Here is a 21,971-nt window from a genome sequence, read left to right as displayed (position 1 = left end):
TGAAATGCTTCTTAACTGTCTAGGGCCAGTATCCTGCACCACTGGGGCATCTCCAGTGACTGATGGCTTGATGATGGACAACACTGTTTATTACCAGAATGACAGGCGATGTTCTTTGTTGACAAAGATAATAAAGCTTAAAGATATTCATAGGAGGCATTTTTGCATGTTTTTTTCCCATTAGCGCCCTTGACGTATTAAGCAGTTATTTTAAATTCCATGCCTAATAATTCTTACATCTGTGTTGTATCTGAGACTGGTTCTGATTATTGCTTGTCCCTTTGCAATGTCTTTACTTACCTTTTGGCATGCCTTACAATTTTGTTGTTGTTGAACACTAGTCATATTGTATCAGGTAATAGAAACTAAGATTAATAGGACTTTAGTGAGTAAATTTATTTACTTTAACAGGATTTGGGGTTATGTTTAATGTTAGCTGTGTTAGCTATACAGGTATAGGTATTAGAGGCTTCAAATTCCTCTAGTGGGTTTTTTTTTCCACTTCTCTTTTGAATCTTGGATTTTCGGCTTCTCTATCTACTCATCCTCAGAGAGAGCCTTTGTCATACAGCTCTTTCTTCTGTGAGCCAGTGTCATTATCCTGGAACCCTGTTGGTGTGGTAGTAAATTGTAAGGGAGTGGAAATATTCTATCATCTTTTCATCAAATCCCAGTCTTTTCATGGGCCTGTATCTTGGTTGTGTGATCTGTTTTACACATGTTCCTCCAGTGATACAGCTTTTCTCCCCTGGCCCTCGTTCTCTTCCCGGCTGCATTGTTCCTGTCTATTTTCCTGAAGCCTGACAGCTAACTGTGGGTTTTTTCCTCCCTTCAGGTGGGACAGGAAGTCTGGAGAGGACAGGGGTGGGAGGAATTCCCTTCTCCCAGTGCGGATAAGGGACTTCAGCTCTGACAGGCTGCTTTCTCCTGGAGAGTTATCTTTGTTATGGAGAATGTTTTGGTATTTCTGTATTTCACCATGATTATTTTTTTAAATTCTTTTTTAAGGATGATTGCTCTACAATACTGTGTGGCTTCTGCCATACAACCATGTGAATCAACCATAAGTACACCTATGTCCCTTCCTTCTTGAACCTCCTCCCACCCCCCATACCATCCCACCCCTCTAGGTTGTCACAGAGTACTGCCTTGAGCTTCCTGTGTTATATGTCAGCTTCCCATTAGCTATCTATTTCATTAATACATATAATATGGTGTATGTTTTAATGCTACTCTGTCAATTCATCCACCCTGTCCTCCCCGCTGCCTCACTGTGTCCACAATCTCTTCTCTGTGCCTGCATCTCTGTTCCTGCCCTGCAGATAGGTTCATCAGTACCATTTTTCCGCATTCCGTATATGTTTATTAATATGCGATATTTGTTTTTCTCTTTCTGACTTACTTCACTGTATAGCAGGCTCTCAGTGATTATTCTTCCCCACCTTCTGCCAGAGTTCTTATTCAGATCTTAGTCATGGTAATCTAGTTGGGTTTCTGATGGTAAAGCTCACAAAAATATGGGGCCACCCTCCAAGACTGTATCTCCCCAGAGTTTCTCACTGCCATGCCGGGCCACACTGGGACTCCAGCATTTTGTCAAAGTTACTGTTTAAGTGTTTTTGCCAGTTTGTAGCTCCAGTCACTTCTGGAAAAGGCAAGCAGATCTTTGTGTCTTTCTGGACACGCTTGTCTCTCTGGGTTTCAGAGTAGCAGTTTTCTCTGTGACTTACTTCTCTGATGGGTCCAAAAAGCTTTTCAGCGTGTCCATCTTTTTCTGTTACAAGGATAGGAATGACAACTTTTTAACCTGTCAGAATGGAAGCTGGAGCTCCTTTGTTGACCTTTTAGCTTTACACATATATGTGTGTATGTGTGTGTGTATACATACTCTATATAGATAAACATAATTTTTATGATATGGTTATAAAATTTAGGTTATTCAAGTTGTTAACAGTTGCCATATGCACCTTTAGCTTATCACAATCTATGATCTACTTCAGTTTAACACTGACTCAGTTCCAGTAAAATATAGCAAGTTTGCTTTATACTGCTTCATTTTCTCTCTATTATTGCCATTCATGAATAGGTATATGTATGTGGATTTTATAAATAAACAATATGTGTTATACTTTTACTTTAAAAATTATTTTTTTTTAATCTCAAGTTTTCAAAGAAAGAGAAGAAAAGCGATCAAATATTGTGTTTAAAAATTTTTTAATGGATAAAACATAAATAACATAAAATTTACCATTTTAACCATTTATAAATATATAGTTCAGTCGCATTACATACATTCACATTGTTTTGCCACCATCACCATCCATCCATTTCCAGAACTTTTTTTATTTTCCTAAACTGAAACTCTGTACCCATTAAATAATAACTTCCCATTCCCCATTTCTCTAAGCCCCTAGCAACCAGCATTTTATTTTCTGTCTCTGTGAATTTTACTCCTCTAGGTATCTCATGTAAGTGGAATCATATTATATTTGTCCTTTTGTGCCTGGCTTATTTCACTTAGCATAATGTCTTCAGGGTTCACCTACTTTTTAGCATGTGTCAGAATTTTCTTCCTTTTTAATTCTGAATAATGTTCTGTTATTATGTATATACCACATTTTGTTTATCCATTTGAATTGTCTTTTATACTTACCCATATATTTCACATTTCCCATATTCTTCATTCCCGCTTACAGATCTGAGTTAGTGTTTAGTACCATTTCCTTTCAGCCTGAAGAATCTTCTTTAGTGTATCTTATCGGGCAGGTCTGTGACAGTTTCTCTCAGTTTTCATTTATCTTGGAATGTGCTTATTTCGTCTTCATTTATGAAGAATGCTTTTGCAGGATCTAGAACTTGCAGTTTTAATTTCTTTCTGCCTGTTCTTTGAACAATAGGTCTTTTGCTGCTTTCTGTCTTCCATTGTTTCTGATGAAGAATCAGCCTTTAATTGTATTATTATTCATTTGTACATGTTGAGTCCTTTTTTTTCCTCTGCTTTAAAGATTTGCGGTTTTTGTTTGGCCTTTGGGTTAACTTAGTAGTTTGACTAAGTTTTATCTAGGTGTATCTGTTTGTATTTATTTTACTCTTGGTTGAAATTCCCCGAAAAGTGTAATGTTCTCATTAGATTTGAGAGGTTTTTGTTAATTATTTCTTGATGTATTTTTAGTTGGAAACTACACATTTTAGTGGTTGGTGGTTTAGTCACTAAGTTGTGTCCAACTCTTGCTACCCCATGAACTCTAGCCCACTAGGCTCCTCTGTCCATGGGATTTCCCAGGCAAGAATACTAGAGTGGGTTGCCATTTTCTTCTCCAGGAGATCTTCCCAACCCAGGGATCAAACAGAGGTCTCCTGCCTTGCAGGCGATCTCTTGCATTGCAGGCAGATTCTTTACAGAGACAGCAGGAAAGACATTTTAGTAGATTATAATAATTCTGAGTTCTGAAAAATTATTTATTGATTGATAGTTTAGTTTTTAATAACTTGCCTGGACTTTAACTGTGGAGTCACTCTAGACTCACTTGTGGTAAATAACTGCTATTTCTGCTGAGTTTTTTCATTCTTATTTTTAATTTCTTATGTTTTTCCCTTAAATGTCTTCCCTGTGTCTGCATAGCTACTTGTTGGCTAATGGCTTGTGCACAGGTGGTAAATACCTTCAGCCTGAAAGGCTTTCACCCCTGTGCTGACTGGTCTGTATGTGGATTTAGGAATACATTCAAAGTTAGAGCAAGTTCTCAAGTATCCCTTGGTTTTGTTTTATGCCAGGCTTCCTCAAGTATCCCCCAGTAATGTATCACTTTCTGTTTAACCAGGGGTGTATGGTGAGTTTATTACAGACCTTCCATGGCTCTCTAATTTACATGCTCTTTCTTTTAATTTTCTGACTAGTCAAGCACTTACCCTAACCAGGACTTCAACCTCAGACCTCAGCTGCATTTTCCCTTTTCATTTCCAACCAAATTTACTACTTTTCTCCACCAAAGCCACAGGTTTTCACTCCCCCACCCTGAAATGAGTCCACTGTTTTTGCTAACAAAGCTGCTGGGTTTTTTGTTTGTTTGTTAGTTTCATGTTAGTAAAAATGTGGGTCTTGTCATCCTGGCTGGAGTGAGTGGTTGGAAGAAACCTTAGGCAGAAGGGCAGAGCCTCTCACAGCTCTTAACCTGTGACTTTAGCAGTTTCTCTTGAATCCAACACTTATCAGTTTGCAGGCTACCTTTGGTTAATTCCCAATGCCTTGAATTGATTGTTTTTGATAAGTTTGTCTAGTTTTATACCTAATCTTTATGGATGAAAATTGCCAACCTCTTCATTCTTCCATAAAACCTGCATGTTTTCTGCTGTGGATGAATTTCACATTTACTTATTACCAAACTTCCTAAGAGTTCTCTTGTTATTTTGATTAGATTTAAATTGACTTATAAATTAATTTGTAGAATATCAACATATTTAAGATATTGAGGTTTCCTTCCAGGAATGCGGCATTTATCTCTCTTTATTCAGATTTACATTTTATATTCCTCAGGAAAATTATTTAGCTTACATACAGGACTGGCTTATATTTTGTTAAGCTTATTTGTAGCATTATAAAAGCTTTTATGGCAATTACTAATGAAATGACCTTTTTTGTTGTATTTTCTGATTGTTGCCAGTTTGTAGGAAAGTTAGTTTTTATGAGTTTGTGTAAGTTGATCCTGTATGTGATTGCCTCCTTGAAATATTTTCATTCTGATGTGCTATGCTTAGTCACTTAGTCGTGTCCAACTCTTTGTGACCCCATGAACTGTAGCCCGCCAGGCTCCTCTGTCCATGGGGACTCTCCAGGCAAGAATACTGAAGTGGGTTGCCATGCCCTGCTCCAGGGGGATCTTCCCAACCCAGGGATCGAACCCAGGTCTCCTGCATTGCAGGCAGATTCTTTACTGTGAGTCATCAGGGAAGCCCAAGAATACTGATTGGAGTGGGTAGCCTATCTCTTCTCCAGGGGATCTTCCCGACCCAGGAATTGAACTGGGGTACTGTGTTGCAGGTGGTTTCTTTACCAGCTGAGCTGCCAGCGGAGCCCTTTCATTCTAATAGTTTGTCAATTTATTATTTGTATTCTTTTAGGTAGTCTAAGATATTATTTGCAAATAATGATGTTTCTATCTCTGTATAATCTATGTTTGTATTTCTTAAAGTTTTTAATTTTAAAAATTTATTTATTTAAAAAATTCTGTAGTGTAGGTTATGCCCTCCAGGAAAATAGTAAAACAGTAGGCATATTGGCCTTAGGGACTTTACTGGAAATATTTTTAATGCTTCATCATGAATTATGATATTGTGTAACTTCTTTTATTGATCTAAAAAAAATTTTTTTTAGTATAAACTAGTGTATTGACATGTACTGAGATCATATTACTTTTCTCTTTTGAGTGCTTAATATCATAAATAAAAAACACCATATTTGATTAAGATGTATTATAGTTTTAATATTTTCCTTGATTCAGTTTCCTAGTATTTTATTATCTTTGCATTTCAATTCATAAATGAGATTGGTTTATAAAGAACATCACCTTGATAAACCAGAGATTCATTCCAGATTGAAATAATTATAGGTTTCCCTTTCTTCAGGAATTTTGATTAGAAGCTGCTCATTATTCAGTTACTTACATTTGCTGTCTATATGAAACTAATATCCCAGACTATATGGCATCCTTTTTTGAGCAGTACAAGGGACTTAAAATCCAATTCTTCATGTAAGGTGATTATTTTTCTAGCTTTCTGAATTTTTCTGTTACCACACATTCCTCCTTTAAATGATATGTTCCCCCGATTGCATTTTTTAAAAAATAAGACCTTCAAGGATTATTTAATGTTTGTCAATCTCTGTTTCTTTGCTGTAGGTAGTCTCCCTTTTCTTTTTATCATAATCATAAGGTATTACCTTCTTCATGTTTTTCTTTTCATCCCAGTTCATTCTGTGACCTGTTCTTTGATGCCTTTTGTAATTCTTCCTCTTCCCCATTAATCCCTGAGGACTACTTTTATGTTTGTAATTCAGCCTATTATACATTATATATACATATATATTTATATGTACATATGCATATGTGGCTGGAGAAGGCAATGGCACCCCACTCCAGTACTCTTGCCTGGAAAATCCCATGGATGGAGAAGCCTGGTAGGCCGCAGTCCATGGGGTCGCACAGAGTCGGACACGACTGAAGTGACTTAGCAGCAGTAGCATGCATGTGTGGCTGCCCACACTCATATTTCCCTTAACTACATCTTGGCATAATAGAACTTTCTTGTTACTTTTGGTTGTAACAACAGTCTTGTTTTTGGTAACTGAGACTTAGTTTGTGCAAGTTTATAAAACTTGGAAAAATTTGCTGAACAGGGATTATGAGGGGTGAAGGTGTTCTGACTCTTCACATACTTATTCCTTCTTCCACATGTTGCAGCAGGGAGGAAGGAAGGGGCAAAAGGCAAATATATTACTAAATTAGGAGAAGTTGTCATCATCCTTTAGGTTGTGGCTACCTATAGCTAATACTGACTGTTCATCATAACCGGTTATGAGGTCTGTAAATGCTGGTTCATTGCCCTGTGCAGATTTGTCCTGGTCCAGCCTGTTGACAGCTCACTGCAGCTCTCTGAACTTAGGACATGTAGTGGTTAGCATCTTGTGTGCTTAGTTTAGGTCTAAGAAGCAATTCTGGGATTACAAGAAGCTTCTGTTAGTAATCTGTGAAATTTACTTAAATGTCAGTGTTTCACAGTTTAATGGGCAAAAAAAAAAAAAAAAAAAAATTGTCTCTAGAGGAGGGTATTGACTCATGCAAATATTTCTTTGGTGCTTCACAGTTTTCATACCTATAGTTTTAATTCCATATCCTAAAATAATTCAGCCTCTTAGAAATTTCTTCCCAGCATGTCATTCTAGAGTTGTGTCAGATGTCCTATTTAAATGTAACTTAATTTAAATTTACATTAATGAAACTTAAATAAAATGAACAGTTCAGTCCCTCAGTCATGCTAGCTACATTTTCAGTGCTTCGTTAGCCACAAGTGGCTAGTGGCTAATGTGCTGGGTAGTACAGAACATTACTACCTCTGATAAGAGTTCTATTAGACACTGCTTCTCTAGAGGATAGAGGTGAGAAATACTTGTTACCATAGGAAAGTTAGAAAAGTGGAGTCAACCGTATATACTAATCAGTTACTCTGTTACACAGATTTTTTTTTTACTTGACCATATGAAGTTTGTGAAAGGGAGAAAAGTTGGCACACAACTGAGCAATGTATTGCTTTCAGATTCGTCTGATATTTAGCTTTTCATGTGGAAGTTTTAAATAACTGCTACTGCAAACATAGTTGGGAAAAGGCAATGGCACCCCACTCCAGTACTCTTGCCTGGACAATCCCATGGACGGAGGAGCCTGGTAGGCTGCAGTCCATGGGGTCGCTAAGAATCGGACACAACTGAGTTGACTTCACTTTGACTTTTCACTTTCATGCATTGGAGAAGGAAATGGCAACCCACTCCAGTGTTCTTCCCTGGAGAATCCCAGGGACGATGGAGCCTGGTGGGCTGCCGTCTATGGGGTCGCACAGAGTCGGACACGACTGAAGTGACTTAGCAGCAGCAGCAGCAATCATAGTTGACAGCAGGATTCAAAGTTCAAACATTTCCACCCACCAGAGATGAACTCCCTAGTTCCTGCTTTCTGTATCCCTTCTTATTTCCTCATTCCTCAGATGAAGGTCAGTGCAACTTCAGTCCTAAGACAGGAAAGACTGGTATTTTTGAAAGCCAAATGTTTGCATATACATGTTTGTGTGTATGTAAGGGTTTTGGGACAAGTGACTTAACTTTCAGAATAACAGATTTTTCTTCTTTTTTTTTTTTAAACCAAACTCTTGCATATCATGTAATTGAATGTGTGCCTATATTTTACATACAAGTAAACTGAGGCTAGGGAAAGTGACTGCCCAAGAACATATCAATGTGTGTGTGTTAGTCACTCAGTCATGTCCGACCCTGTGACCACATGAACTGTAACCTGCCAGACTCCTCTGTCCATGGAATTCTACAGGCAGGAAAACTGGAGTGGGTTGCCATTCTCTTCTCCAGGGGATCTTCCTGACCCAGGGCTCAAACCTGGGTCTCCCGTGTTGCAGGCAGATTCTTTACTATCTGAGCTACCAGGGAAGCCTGAAACTAAGATATGTGTTCAGTGACATCCAGGTTGTTGAGCATTCTACTAAATCATTTGCCTTTCCCTTTTTAATTCGTTATTCATTGCTAACTATTGCTGCAGTTTTAATAACAGGTGTTTAGAGGTGAAAGTAACTAATTATTGTAATGAATTTCTTATTTTTAAAATATTGCTTTTATATGTTTTAAAGGATTTGGTAATTTTAATTTTTACAGATTGAAGAGGAAGAGCGGAAAAAAATAGAAGATATGAAAGAAAATGAACGGATAAAAGCAACTAAAGAATTGGAAGCCTGGAAAGAATGTCAAAGAAAAGCTGAAGAACTTAAAATAATTCAGAGAGAAGAAAAATTATATCATCAAGAAAAGCAAATGAAAGAAGAGAGAAAAAAATTAAAACATAAATGTCTTACTGGGAATTCAGCATCTAAAAATCTTGCCACAAAAGGTATGGTGATTAACAGTTTCTGGGAAAGTGAGTCATGTTAGTGAAGTATGTATGTCATTGTGTGTGTGTGTGTGTGTGTGTGTGTGTGTGTGTGTGTGTGTGAGAATCTGTTCACAGTATTAGGTCATTATGTTAGTGTATGATGTACTACAATACAGAGAATAAGGTGAAAGACTTATTCTTCCAGAAAGTAATTAAGTTTTCATAATAAAATGAGCCAAGATTCAATATTGTTTTTACTCACATGCTTTCTTTAGACTTTTAGGCAAGTGTTAATTATGTGTTTAACTCAGGTACGGTAAGACTTGGAGTGAATTAGCAGTACCAGGAATATTCATTTATTTCTTTAGAGATAAGAAACTAGGAATTTCATTAAAAGGTCTTTTAATCATGTAACTCAGGAAAGCAAGTACTCATAAGCAGATTTAGTTGTAAACAGATAAGAACTCTGCTGGCTTTTGATTCTGGTATATTAAAAAATAAGTGAGAGGACATTTTTCTTTATTGAAAACTAAGAGTTTGTTTTTATCTGATATTAGAATATTAAACTTTGTTTTGGGCTTATTTATGTTTACTAAATGGAACATTTTGTAGTAAAATGTTACACAATAGTGACTTCATATTTCTTGTGCGATTACTGTATGCCAGGTAATTTTATTGATTGTATCACTGATTTCTCACAATAGCACTTGGAGTCAGTGCTGTTATTCTTTTTTGTTTTATTTTCTTATTTTAAAGGAAAAACATGTTTTGAAAAGATAAACAACTACCCAATGAGCAAACCTGTAGGATTTGAACCCAGATCTGTGATTCTGAAACCTGTGTTCTTTTCAAAGGCTATATGTCTTTATTACTATAACAATGAGATCTAGCATGTTAAAAAGTCATTTATAGTGAATATTAAGTAATAGCCATTATTAAATTTATATATATTTATATGGTTTAATATTGATGTGCCAGTTAAATACTATGCTATCTCCTTTAATGCCGTTTCAGCAAAATATTGATACAGCTAGAGAATTTGAAAACATTTCCTTCCAAATTTCAAATACTGCTAGACAAATTGTTTTTAAATACTGTTGGACCCCAAACATACTTTTATAGGTATGAGATATCCTGAAGATGCTTAAAAAAATTAATCTGTGGATATAAGGGAAATTAAACATGGTAGAGGGAAAAAATACATGTCACCTTTTTTTTTTTTTAAGTTTTACTCTAGAAGTCCTTCCCCCCCCCCCTTATTTCAATAGTGTCATTACAGATACCTGACAAATATGGTTACTTTCTTCCACCTTGTTCATTCATTTAACAGATATTTATTTACTGCATATCTCCTCTGTGCTAGGAGTTATAGGATATACATTTATGACTAAACCTGTGGCCAGTGCCTTCAAGGAACATATACTGTTGTAGATACAGATATCTTCAGTTAGCTGGGATTTGTACATAACCGCTTTTAAAAAAATTCACAAACATCTCATTGGTCAGTAAAGTTAGACCTCTTGAAGAGGGAAACTTGGTCGCTCCTAAAAAGTCTAATACTACTGTTTCAGTGTCACTGTTAACTAAAAATGCTCGTTTGATAGTATTTTGACTATAGGAAGCATATTGTATTATTTTCCCCAGAAACAGTCTTTAGACAAGCTACTTTTGTGGTATATATGGAATACAGATGGCGTGGCAGGTACTGTAGCTTGCCTACTCAATGTGTACTCTCCTTTTCACTGATAGAAGAGTCATGGGGGTGGGGAACAGAAGAAATGTGTCCAGCTGAAAAAACTTAACTCTGGGAAATTTGACTATTGGTTGGATATTTGAAGAAATTAATGAATAATTACATTTTTTCTTTACATGTGATAATGATATTATAGTTAGGTTTATAAAGTCCTCATCTTGTAGAGGTGACTACTGAAATATTTATTGATTAAAAAATATAATGTCTGAAGTTTGCTTCAAAATAGTGTGGTATGTGAAAGTGGATAGAGGTAATGATGAGTCGTGTTGGCCATGAGTTGATAATTGAAGTCATTTTATGAATGCATGATGGTGATTATTCTTTCATGTCTACTTTTGTACATATTTGAAATTTTTTATTGTAAAATGGAAAAAAATTAAGGATCAAACAGTGAATCATTTTTCAAAGTAATTTTAAATTAGTAAAAAAAACAAAAAAGGAAAACAAAATTCACCTTCAGCTCCCTCAGACTCTGTTGTAGCCAAGTGACACATGTATGTCACTTGTATATGCATGCCACTTGTATGTATATGTGTGTCACACATACACACATACATGTATGCACCTTGACACATGTATGTCACTTGTCATACATTTGTATGACATGTAGCCAAGTGACATAGCTCTGACTCTTGAAATAGAAATGTGCTAATGATTTATAGAAAAGTATTACTTTTCCAAGATAAGTGTCCCCAGTTCCTTTTTGCTTGCTTCCTCTTTCCTTTTTCTACCTAAGATGAAGATCTATGCCAGGAAATGTATTAGCTATCGTCTTGAGATCATTAAGAGGTAAGCCATACATTAAGAGTGGTGGAACAGGGAAGAAGGAGGAGCTTAGGACATTAATGACATTGGAGAGCTTATAAATCATGCTGGAGTATCTTTCTTCAAACTTGTTAAGTGAGAAAAACAAACCCATGTATGATTAAACCACTCTAATTGTGTTTGTTTTTCACGCATCCTAGAGAATTTTGACTGCTGGAAATGGCTAATGGAAGGCAAGGTTGATTTAGCCTTTGAAAATCACTCAGTATAATTAACTAAACTAAAGGAAAAACGTGATTGTTTAAATATTACAAAAAGGTGTCTGACAAAATCTAACACCCATTTATAATAAAAATTGCTTAAAAAATTAGGACTAGAAACTTTCTTTATCTGGTAAGGGCCTTCTACACAAAAACCTATAGCAAACATCCTATTTACTGATGAAATAATGCATATTTTGCCCCTGAGGTTGAAGAGTAAGGCAAACCTCTTTTTACTGCTTCATTCAGCATTATACTGGAGGTCCTAACTGCTGCTTTAAGACAAGAGGGCATATTGGTGGTTGCCTGAAACCAGGAGTAAAAAGGAAGGAATGAACTGCACAGATCTATAGGGGGCTGTTAGAGATGATAGAGATTTTCTTTCTTGATTGTGATTTCATGAGTATGTACATCTATCAGAACTCATTTAATATGCTTTAAAATAAGTACAGTTATTGTACATGAATTATTTCTCAATAAAATTGGAAAAAAATGTTTGTTATTTTTAAGCATGAAAGCATCAAAGTGTATATGATTTCCTCAAATTCTTATTATTCCACAGTAGTGCTTAGGGCCAGACATAGTGAGGCCGTCCCCCAGTGGTTTCATTTGAGGGTCTTTATGTCTGTTTTTATAAGGGAAAGTGAAATCAATGAACATTAATTAGTTAACATGACTACGGGGACTTCCTTGTCTTGTTAGGAAGAGCTTTGTTTAAAAGGGATAAACTCTTGAAGTCAGTTATTGGTATCAGCCTGTTGTGTTGAACTAATTTTGCGGTGCTGAGCTATCTTATTTGCTAAGCTACTGAAAGCATTGTAGAGGGAAAGATGAGACTTCAGAGCACGTGGATTTTTCCATTCTGAACTTGGTAGAACTAGGTACTTCTAAAGGTAGGAGCAAGCTTAAGTCTGGAGAAAGTAAGGTTGGTTGAAAGTGTGTAAGACTTTGCTTACCAGTTCTCCTTCCCTGCCACAGCAGACAGCTGGAGGTTTACTTTCTGTACAGTTGAGGACTCAGTGAGATTCTGCTCTGAAAATACAGAGATTGAGTGAAAGTCTGCACTATGAAAATCTAAATACTGATTCAAGAAATCCCTTCAGTCCTATACTCTTTGCCATATGCATGAACCCAGTGCACCTGGGATGCAGATTGAACAATTCCTCTACAGCGAAGCCAACTAGGATGCAAAAGCCTTGTCATTTTTAATGGCCCAACTAATTCACCATGCTGAAGTTTATTCATCAACAGTCTTCAGATTCATGTACACAGAACTTCCAGTCAGAATATTTATACTTAGCATTTTTAATATGAACAGATAGTCAACAACCAAACAGAAAAATATAACTTGGAACAACTAGGTATGAAACAAGTAGGAATGGAAGAAAACTTAAAAAGAACCATAATTAATGTCCTCAGAGAGATGAAAACATATTTTAACCCTTGAACAAAAACAAGAGGCTGTAATAAAGAATTTTCCAAAAAATCAGTTTGGAAATTTAAAATGTATAAAACATGCAGAAAGATAGTTGGAATATAGTAAATTTTTTCCAGAAAATAGAACAACGTGACAAAGAGATTTTAAAATAGAAAAGATGGGACTTCTCTTGTGGTCCCGTGGTAAAGAATCTGTCTTGCAATGCAGGGGACACGGGTTCAATCCCTGGTTGGGGAACTAAGATCCCACTTGATGCAGAGCAGCTAAGCCTGGGCGCTGCAGCTACTGAGCCCACATGCGCTGGAGCCTGTGTCCCACCACTGGGTAACCTGCACTCTGCAACTGCTGAAGCCTGCCCTCTCTGGAGCCTGCACCCTGAAGCTGCAGAGTCCATGCTCCAGAATGAAATCTCCCACATAGCGCAACGGAGATCCCGGGTGCCACAACTGAGACCTGATGCAGCCAGACAGCAATGAATAAACAGATAAGTTAATGCAATTAAATAGAACAGGTGAAACAACTGAGTATGCATCCACATCGTCCCAACATTCAAATAGTAGAAGTATTAGGAAGAGAGAAGGGAGAAACAGGAAAGGAAATAATTTTTAAAAAAGGCTTTTTTAAAATTTGGATATAACTGACTTATTACGTTTTAAATGTACAATATAATGTTTCAATACATGTATATATTGTGAGATGATCACCACAGTAAATCTAGTAAATCTGACCAGCACCATACATAGTTACAGTATTTTTTCTTATGAGACCTTCTAAGATTTACTCTCAACAGCTTTCAAATGTAAAGTACAGTGTATTAACTGTAGTTACCAGGCTATACATTTCATTCCTAGGACTTGTTTATTTTATGACTAGAAGTTTGTACTTTTTGATCACCATCACCCATTTTGTCCACCTCCCAACCCCCATCTCTGACAGCCACCAATCTGCTCTCTGTAACTATGAGTTCCATTTTTTGTTGTCGATTCTACACATAAGAAATACTCTTAAAATTTTTTAGTGAGGGGTGGTGGAGGGAGAAGGAAAGGGGGAGTTTGGGATTAACAGATACATACTGCTATATGTAAAATACACACTCCAGTATTCTTGCCTGGAGAACCCCATGGACAGAGGAGCCTGGTGGGCTATGTTCCATGGGTTTGCAAAAAGTCAGACATGACTGAAGCAATTTACCAGTGGCATTTGTAAAATAGAAAAACAGGAACCTGCTGTATAGTACAAGGAACTGTATTCAATGTCTTGTAGTAACCTATAATGTAAAAGAATCTGAAAAAATATATATTTGTTCCTAATACTATTTTATTTTTCCTCAATCAATTATTGCAGCATTTTGCAAATTTTATTAGTCTGTTCCAGAAAGCAGTTTTGGGTGTTGGTGATTCTTTTTTTGTTTATTTGTTTTCTATTCCATTAATTCCTGTGTGTATTTTTATTTGGCTGCTCCTAATTTCTTTGAGTTTTCTCTGTTTTTTATATAATTTGTTTGCATTAATTTTTGAATCTTTTAATTCATGCATATGAAGTGTAATTTTTTTCTCTTAAATACTACATTAATACATTCATCAAGTCTTGACATCTTGTTTTTTCATTGTCATATGGTTGCAAATATTTTGTAAGCCATCATAATTTTTTTGTCCTCCAATTATTAGGGAGAATTTTTAAAAAATTTACAAACGTATAAAAAGGCTGGACCAAAGCAGAAGCCATGCTTAGTTGTGGGTGTATCTGGTATTAAAAGTATAGTCTGATGCTGTAAAGAACAGTATTACATAGGAACCTGGAATGTCAGGCCCATGAATCAAGGTAAATCGAAACTGGTCAAGCAGAAGGTGGCAAGAGTGAACATTGACATCTTAGGAATCAGTGAACTAAAATGGATGGGAATGGGGGAATTTAATTCATATGACCATTATACCTACTACTGTGGGCAAGAATCCCTTAGAAGAAATGGAGTAGCCCTCACGGTCAACAAAAAAGTCTAATATGCAGTACTGGGGTGCAATCTCAAAAACAACAGAAATGATCTTGGTTTGTTTCCATGGCAAACCATTCAGGATCGCAGTAATCCAAGTCTATGCCCCAGCCACTAATGCCAAAGAAGCTGAAGTTGAATAGTTTTATGAAGACCTTCTAGAACTAACACCATAAAAAGATGTCCTTTTCATCATTAGGGATTGGAATGCAAAAGTAGGAAGTCAAGAAATTCATGGAGTAATAGGCAGGTGTGGCCTTGGAATACAAAATGAAGCAAGGCAAAGGCTAACAGTTTTGTCAAGGAAACACACTGGTCATAGCAAACACCCTCTTCCAAAAACACAAGAAATGACTCTATACATGGACATCCCTAGATGGTCAATACTGGAATCAGTTTGATTTTATTCTCTGCAGCTGAACATGGAGAAGCTCTCTACACTCAGCAAAAACAAGACCTGGAGCTGACTGGCTCCGATCCTGAGCTCCTTATTGTAAAATTCTGGCTTTAATTGAAGAAAGTAGGGAAAACTGCTAGGCCATTCAGGTATGGCCTAAATCAAATCCCTTATGATTATACAGTGGAGGTGACAAATAGATGCAAGGGATTATATCTGGTAGACAGAATGCCTGAAGAATTATAGATGGAGGTTCATGACACTGTACAGGAGGCAGTGATCAAAACCATCCCCAAGAAAAATAAATACAAGAAGGCAAAGTGGTTGTCTGAGGAGGCCTTATAAATAGCTGAGAAAAGAAGAGAAGTGAAAGGCAAAGGAGTAAGGGACAGATACACCTAACTGAATGCAGAGTTCCAAAGAATAGCAAGGAGAGATAAGAAAGCCTTCCTCAGTAATCAGGACAAAGAAATAGAGGAAAACAATAGGAAAGACTAGAGATCTCTTCAAAAAAATTAGAGATACCAAGGGAACATTTCATGTAAAGATGGGCACAATAAAGGACAGAAATGGTATGGGCCTAACAGAAGCAGAAGATATTAAGAAGAGGTGGCAAGAATACACAGAAGAACTATACAAAGAAGATCTTCATGACCCAGATAATCATGATGGTATGATCACTCACCTAGAGCCAGACATCCTGGAGTGTGAAGTCAAGTGGGCCTTAAGAAGCATTACTACGAACAAAGCTAGGGGAGGTGATGGAATTACAGCTGAGCTATTTCAGATCCTAAAATATGATGCTGTGAAAGTGCTGCAGCCAATATACCAGCACATTTGGAAAACTCAGCAGTGACCACAGAACTGGAAAAGGTCAGTTTCTATTTCAATCCCAAATAAAGGCAATGACAAAGAATGTTCAAACTACCATACAGTTGTGCTCATTTCACATCCTAGCAAGGTATTGTTCAAAATCCTTTAAGCTAGGCTTGAACAGTATGTGAACTGAGAAATTCCAGATGTACAAATTAGATTTCGTAAAGGTAGAGGAACAAGAGATCAAATTGCCAGCTTTCATTGGATCATAGAGAGAGCAAGGGAATTCCCGAGAAACTTCTACTTCTGCTTCATTGACTACACTAAATCCTTTGACTGTGTGGATCACAACAAACTATGGAAAATTCTTAAAGAGATGGGAATACCAGACCACCTCACCTGCCTCCTGAGAAAACTGTATGCAGATCAAGGAGTAACTGTTAGAACCAGACGTGAAACAACTGACTTGTTTCACGTTGGGAAAGGAGTATGTCAAGGCTGTATACTGTCACCCTGCTTGTTTAACTTCTATGCAGAGTACATCATGCAGAATGCTGGGCTGGGTGAATCACAAGCTTAAATCAAGAGTGCTGGGAGAATATGCAGATGATATCACTCTAGTGGCAGAAAGTGAAGATAAACTAAAAAAACCTCTTGATGAGGGTGAAGAAGGAGAGTGAAAAAGCTGGCTTAAAACTCAGCATTAAAAAAACTGAGGTCATGGCATCTGGTCCCATCACTTCACAGTAAATAGAAGGAGGAAAATAGAAGCAGTGACAGATTTTATTTTCTTGGGCTCCCAAATCACTGTGGATGGTGACTCCAGCAATGAATTTAAAAGATGCTTGCTCCTTGGAAGGAAAGCTATGACAAATCTAAACAGTGTATTAAAAAAGAGAGATATCGCTTTGCTGACAAAGGTCTGTATAGTCAAAGCTGTGATTTTTCTGGTAGTCATGTACTGATGTGAGAGCTGGACCATAAAGAAGGCTGAGCAGTGAAGAATTGATACTTTTGAGTTTTGGTGCTGGAGAAGACTCTTGAGAGTCCCTTGGAGAGCAAGGAAATCAAAGCAGTCAATCCTAAAGGAGATCAACCCTGAATATTCACTGGAAGGACTGATGCTGAAGCTGAAGTTCCAATACTTTGGCCACCTGATGCAAAGAGCTGACTCATTGGAAAAACCCTGTGCTGGGAAAGATTGAGGGTAAGAGGAGACAGGGGCAATAGAGGATGAGATGGTTGGATGGCATCATTGACACATTGGACTTGAATTTGAGCAAACTATGGGAGATAGTGAAGGACAGGGAAGCCCGGTATGCTGCAGTTCATAGGGTCACAGATAGTTGGACATGACTTAGTGACTCAACAATAGCAACAGGCTATCATTTTTCATTTTTACCCTCAAGTTTTCCACTCCTGTGTTCTTAATTTTATTTTTCCATGTTCTGGTACATTTATTTGAGTAATTTACTCAGAAAAGATGGCTAGATGGTATATTTACTTAGTTCTTAATTATCTAGGAATGTCTCCTGGCTTCATACGTGAATAGCAGTATACTGGGTATAAAATTCTTGAGACATTGTATTAGGTAGGTTCAAGCCAATTACTGAAAAAAGAGGTCCAGTCATAGATTGGGCTTCCCTGTTACCTCAGTTGGTAAAGAATCTGCCTGCAATGCGGGAGACCCCAGTCCAATTCATGGGTTGGAATGATCCCCTGGAGAAAGAATAGGCTATGCACTCCAGTATTCTTGGGCTTCCCTGGAGGCTCAGGTGGTAAAGAATCTGCCTGCAATGCGGGGGACCTGGATTTGATCCCTCTATTGGGACGATCCCCTGGAGGACATGGCAACCCACTCCAGTATTCTTGCCTGGAGAATCCCCTTGGACAGAGGAGCCTGGCAGGCTGCAGTCCCTGGGATCACAAAGAGTGGACACAATTGAGCGACTAAGCACAGCACAGCACACAAAGTCACAGATCAAATAAGATCAAAATTGAATGTTATCTAATACTTACTATGTAACGGTCATCAGTCTAAGCCTGATTGATGTCTTTGTTCCACAGGGCCTTCCAGGCTGGTGGGGCAACATCTGTTGTACCATTATTTGGCTTCCATCTCTGGGTCCAAGGTGGATAATGCAGTTGGCATTGTTTTTTAGCCAGTGGGATGGGGAAAGATGTCCACTGCAAGTGGATTTACCGGTAAAATGGTGATCTGTAAATTGTATACACCACTTATATTCACATTCTGCTGCGTCAGGTTTGGCACATAACTACACCTACTCTTAAACAAAGAGGGAAAGATTGATAGGACACTGGATGATAGCGTTCCCAACTGCAACCATCTATAGAAATTGTTTAAATTTTTGTTGATGTTACTTTCTAATTTGAGTCCTTATTCTTTCTTCCCCATCCCCTCTTTCCTCCCTTTGAAATGTTAATTCAGGCCCTTTTCAGTTTTTCTTTAAAGTGGAAATTTTATATCTTAATTATATGTGTTCATTTTATATCAAAGATACAAACTCTCTGTCATGTTTGTAGAAAATCGTTTTTGATCAGTTTTGATATTTTCATTTGTTAGGACCTTTCCTTCCTTTTAGTTATATAGTTTATATTCTAACATATAGATTAATATCTTCTCTTATATTGACTGAACAGTTATTATATCTAACTGCCTTTGTACAAATGTATAGCTTTTCATCATAACTCTTCACCTGTTCCCATTAGCTTTCTCTAATAGCTGAAAATCTTTTCTGTCATTACCAGGAAGCCTATAGAAGATACTGCTATAGGAGCTTATGGAAAGTGGTGACTTTGCTTAGGTACCCTCCTATAGAGTTGACATAGGTTATAAGAGTGCCGTCCTCTATAGTGAATGTAATTAGACACTGTGTGGTTTAACAAAGAGAACCCCAGAGAAGTAGCTGAAGTTATTGATTAAAGAACAGATCATTAGCTCCCATTATTTCAATGAGGAATTTTACATTCCTTCCTGTAGAAAATATGGTTGGATTATTTGTATAGGATTTTAAAAGTAACTTTAATGGGTTATTGCCTTAAAAGTCTGATTGTTAACTAGGAAGTAAGAGGTAAATAACTTAGTTGCTAATATTGTTTTTGAAGGGAGAAATTCAGAAAATATATTTTTTGAGAAGTTAAAGGAAGACAGTATTCCTGCTCCTCGCTCTGTTGGCAGTATTAAAATCAGCTTTACTCCTCGAGTATTCCCGACAGCTCTCCGGGAATCGCAAGTAGCAGAAGAAGAGGAGGTTGGTACACTTGCTGTTAGTTACAGTGACCACAAATGAGAATACTTAATTTTTTACTTCATATGTTGAAACTTCCTGGATCTGAATTTTTAAAGTATTCATTGCACTAAAGATATGGCTTCATGAAAAAATTTGATATTTCTTTTTGAGAAAAATATATTTTGCAGGATCTATTTTTTTTTAGCCTCAGAATGCTGATGAGAAAACATTGATTTAGTAGTCAGTGTTGTTGCTTATTCTAGGAGATAATCTGCTGCATGTGCATTTATTTTATTAAATACATAATTTTCCATAATAGATGTGCAAACTTTGGGACTATGTGTGTTGTGGTAAGAAAAGATTTGTAAATCTATTATAACTATATTATTACAATTAATTAGTAATGTCAAGTATTTCTAATGTGACATTTGGCATTGATATCTTTCATTTATAAATTCCTGAGCTCTAGGATTTTGAATGTCATATATTTAGTTGTATAAGCACTAAGAATTCTAATAACTGCTTTTATTTATTTATTTTTTACTATAAGGTATGAACTGATACCTCTCTCAGTTGAAAAGTTGTGAAAATAATTGAAGTTTCTTAATACATAATGACAATTTATAAATATTAACTTTTTTCTTAATATTAGCAATATATTTATGTATTTCATTATTTATAAAAGGATTTCTATAACTATAAAATTATAATTATTTAAAAAATAATTTATATATTTTTGTAATGTAAAAATACATATATATTATAAACAAGATAAGTAAAATAATATTCACATGAACTACCAGAAATTTGGACAAAGTTTGAACTAGAAATTGTTACATATTTGATCTTAATCAGCTAGTGAAATTAAAAAAAAAAAACTTAAAAGCTTGAAGTTTAAAATCACCATCATCAAATATCATATCAGTCTGCTTAGAATACTATTACAAACTATATAGACTCACTGGCTCTAAGAACAGACAGTTATTTCTCACAGTTCTGGAGGCTGAGAAGTAAAAGGTCAGGATATGGGGGTGGGGTGGAGAAAAGAGCATGCCCTCTAGTTTCTTTCTCCTCTTATAAGGATACTAATCCTGTCTTGGGGGCCTCATCCTCATGACCTCATCCAAACTTAATTATCGCCCAAAGGCCATAGTTCCAAATACCATCACAGGTGGTTAGGGCTTCACCATACGAATTTTGGAGCACACAAACATTCAGTACATAACAAATAGTATTTCCATGTTATGTAGGAAGATGGGAAATCTAAAAGGAACGGTTAATAAAATAATACCTTTGTGCCCTTCATTAAACTCATTCTCATTTCAGTGGCTACATAAACAAGCAGAGGCACGAAGAGCAATGAATACTGATATTCCTGAACTTTGTGATTTAAAAGAAGAAGAAAAGAACCCAGAATGGTTGAAGGACAAAGGAAAGTAAGTTGTTTGTACCCTGGCCATGAGACTTATTATAAATCTATGTAGATATTAGTACTTATAACATTTTCTAGATATCTTGACATATGTGTGAATGTGATTGTTGGGAAGAAAATAACATAAGTATGCCAATTATGTAGGTAGCACCTCTGTATTTAAAAAGTCAAATCCTGTAACAATTAAATGAGATTCTTATTTTTATTTGCTTTTGTATTTAAATGTCATGGAAACGAAAAAAATATAACATCTTTTGGACAGCTTATTAAAGTCTTTTTTAAAATTACTCAGTGTTTGACATAAGTCCTTGCTACTACTCCCCTTAAAATCATGGTTCTTCAAAACTAGAATTACTTTGATTAGTCATATCAATCTTTGAAAGCTTATCAGATTAGCTTGTTGCTCTGTCATGACCTGGATGTGTGGGATGGAGTGGTGGGGTGGAAGTTTCAAGAGAGAGGGGATATATATATACACATATTGCGGATTCACTTCATTGTACAGCAGAAACTAACACAACACTATAAAGCAATTATCCTTTAATAAAAAAAAAATATCAAACCAGTCTATAAATTATCATTTTATGTCTAGACAGTCTTTTTATTTATTTATATGTGACTGTAAATTTTGGACAATTATAAAAAATAATGAATTCTGGTACATTCTGTGGCAATTTGAGTTCATATTTTGAGGCAATTGTAGATATTGTTTATTATATCTTATTTTGTATGTTTGTATTGTTTTCCTGTTGCTGCCATAACAAACTGCCACCAACTTATTGTCTTAAAACAATACTAATCTATTATCTTATAGATCTGGAGGCCAGTTCTAAAATGGGTTTTACTAGGCTAATGTCAAGTATCAAGTGCAATCCTTCTGGAGCTGATAGGAGAGAATCTATTTCTTTGGGTTTTCCAACTTGAGACCACCCACATTCCTTGGCTTATGGCCCCAAACCAGCAGTTGCATCCCTCTAGCCTTTGCTTCCATAGTCACATCTCCTTTTCTGACTCTGGCTCCCCTGCCTCCCTCTTTCATTTATAAACACCCTTGTATTTATAATCCAGGGTAATCTCCTACATTAAGATTCTTAATCACATCTGCAAGGTTCTTTCTAACTAACCATTTTATGTATTCACAGGTTTTGGGGAGTTAGGCTGTGGCTATCTTTGTGTTTTCCTATTCTCGTCTACTCTCTGTTCTTTCCTGGTCATTTCTCTAAACCA

General features: G+C 36.4%; 1 protein-coding gene across 2 annotated transcripts in view; it reads left to right on the top strand.

Moving 5' to 3' along the window:
• The window catches only part of DNAAF4 (dynein axonemal assembly factor 4), a 61,954-nt gene that overhangs the window by 22,865 nt on the left and 17,118 nt on the right, over positions 1-21,971 (top strand). For both annotated transcript variants that reach the window (XM_061157208.1, XM_061157209.1), the window contains exons 4-6: positions 8,429-8,660; positions 19,188-19,333; positions 20,639-20,748. In XM_061157208.1, coding sequence (XP_061013191.1) covers positions 8,429-8,660; positions 19,188-19,333; positions 20,639-20,748 — 488 coding nt within the window. The remainder of the gene's footprint in view (positions 1-8,428; positions 8,661-19,187; positions 19,334-20,638; positions 20,749-21,971) is intronic.

The sequence above is a fragment of the Dama dama genome, chromosome 12, assembly GCF_033118175.1.
Source record: "Dama dama isolate Ldn47 chromosome 12, ASM3311817v1, whole genome shotgun sequence".
Lineage (NCBI taxonomy): Eukaryota > Metazoa > Chordata > Mammalia > Artiodactyla > Cervidae > Dama > Dama dama.
This window is presented reverse-complemented; position numbering and strand designations above follow the sequence as displayed.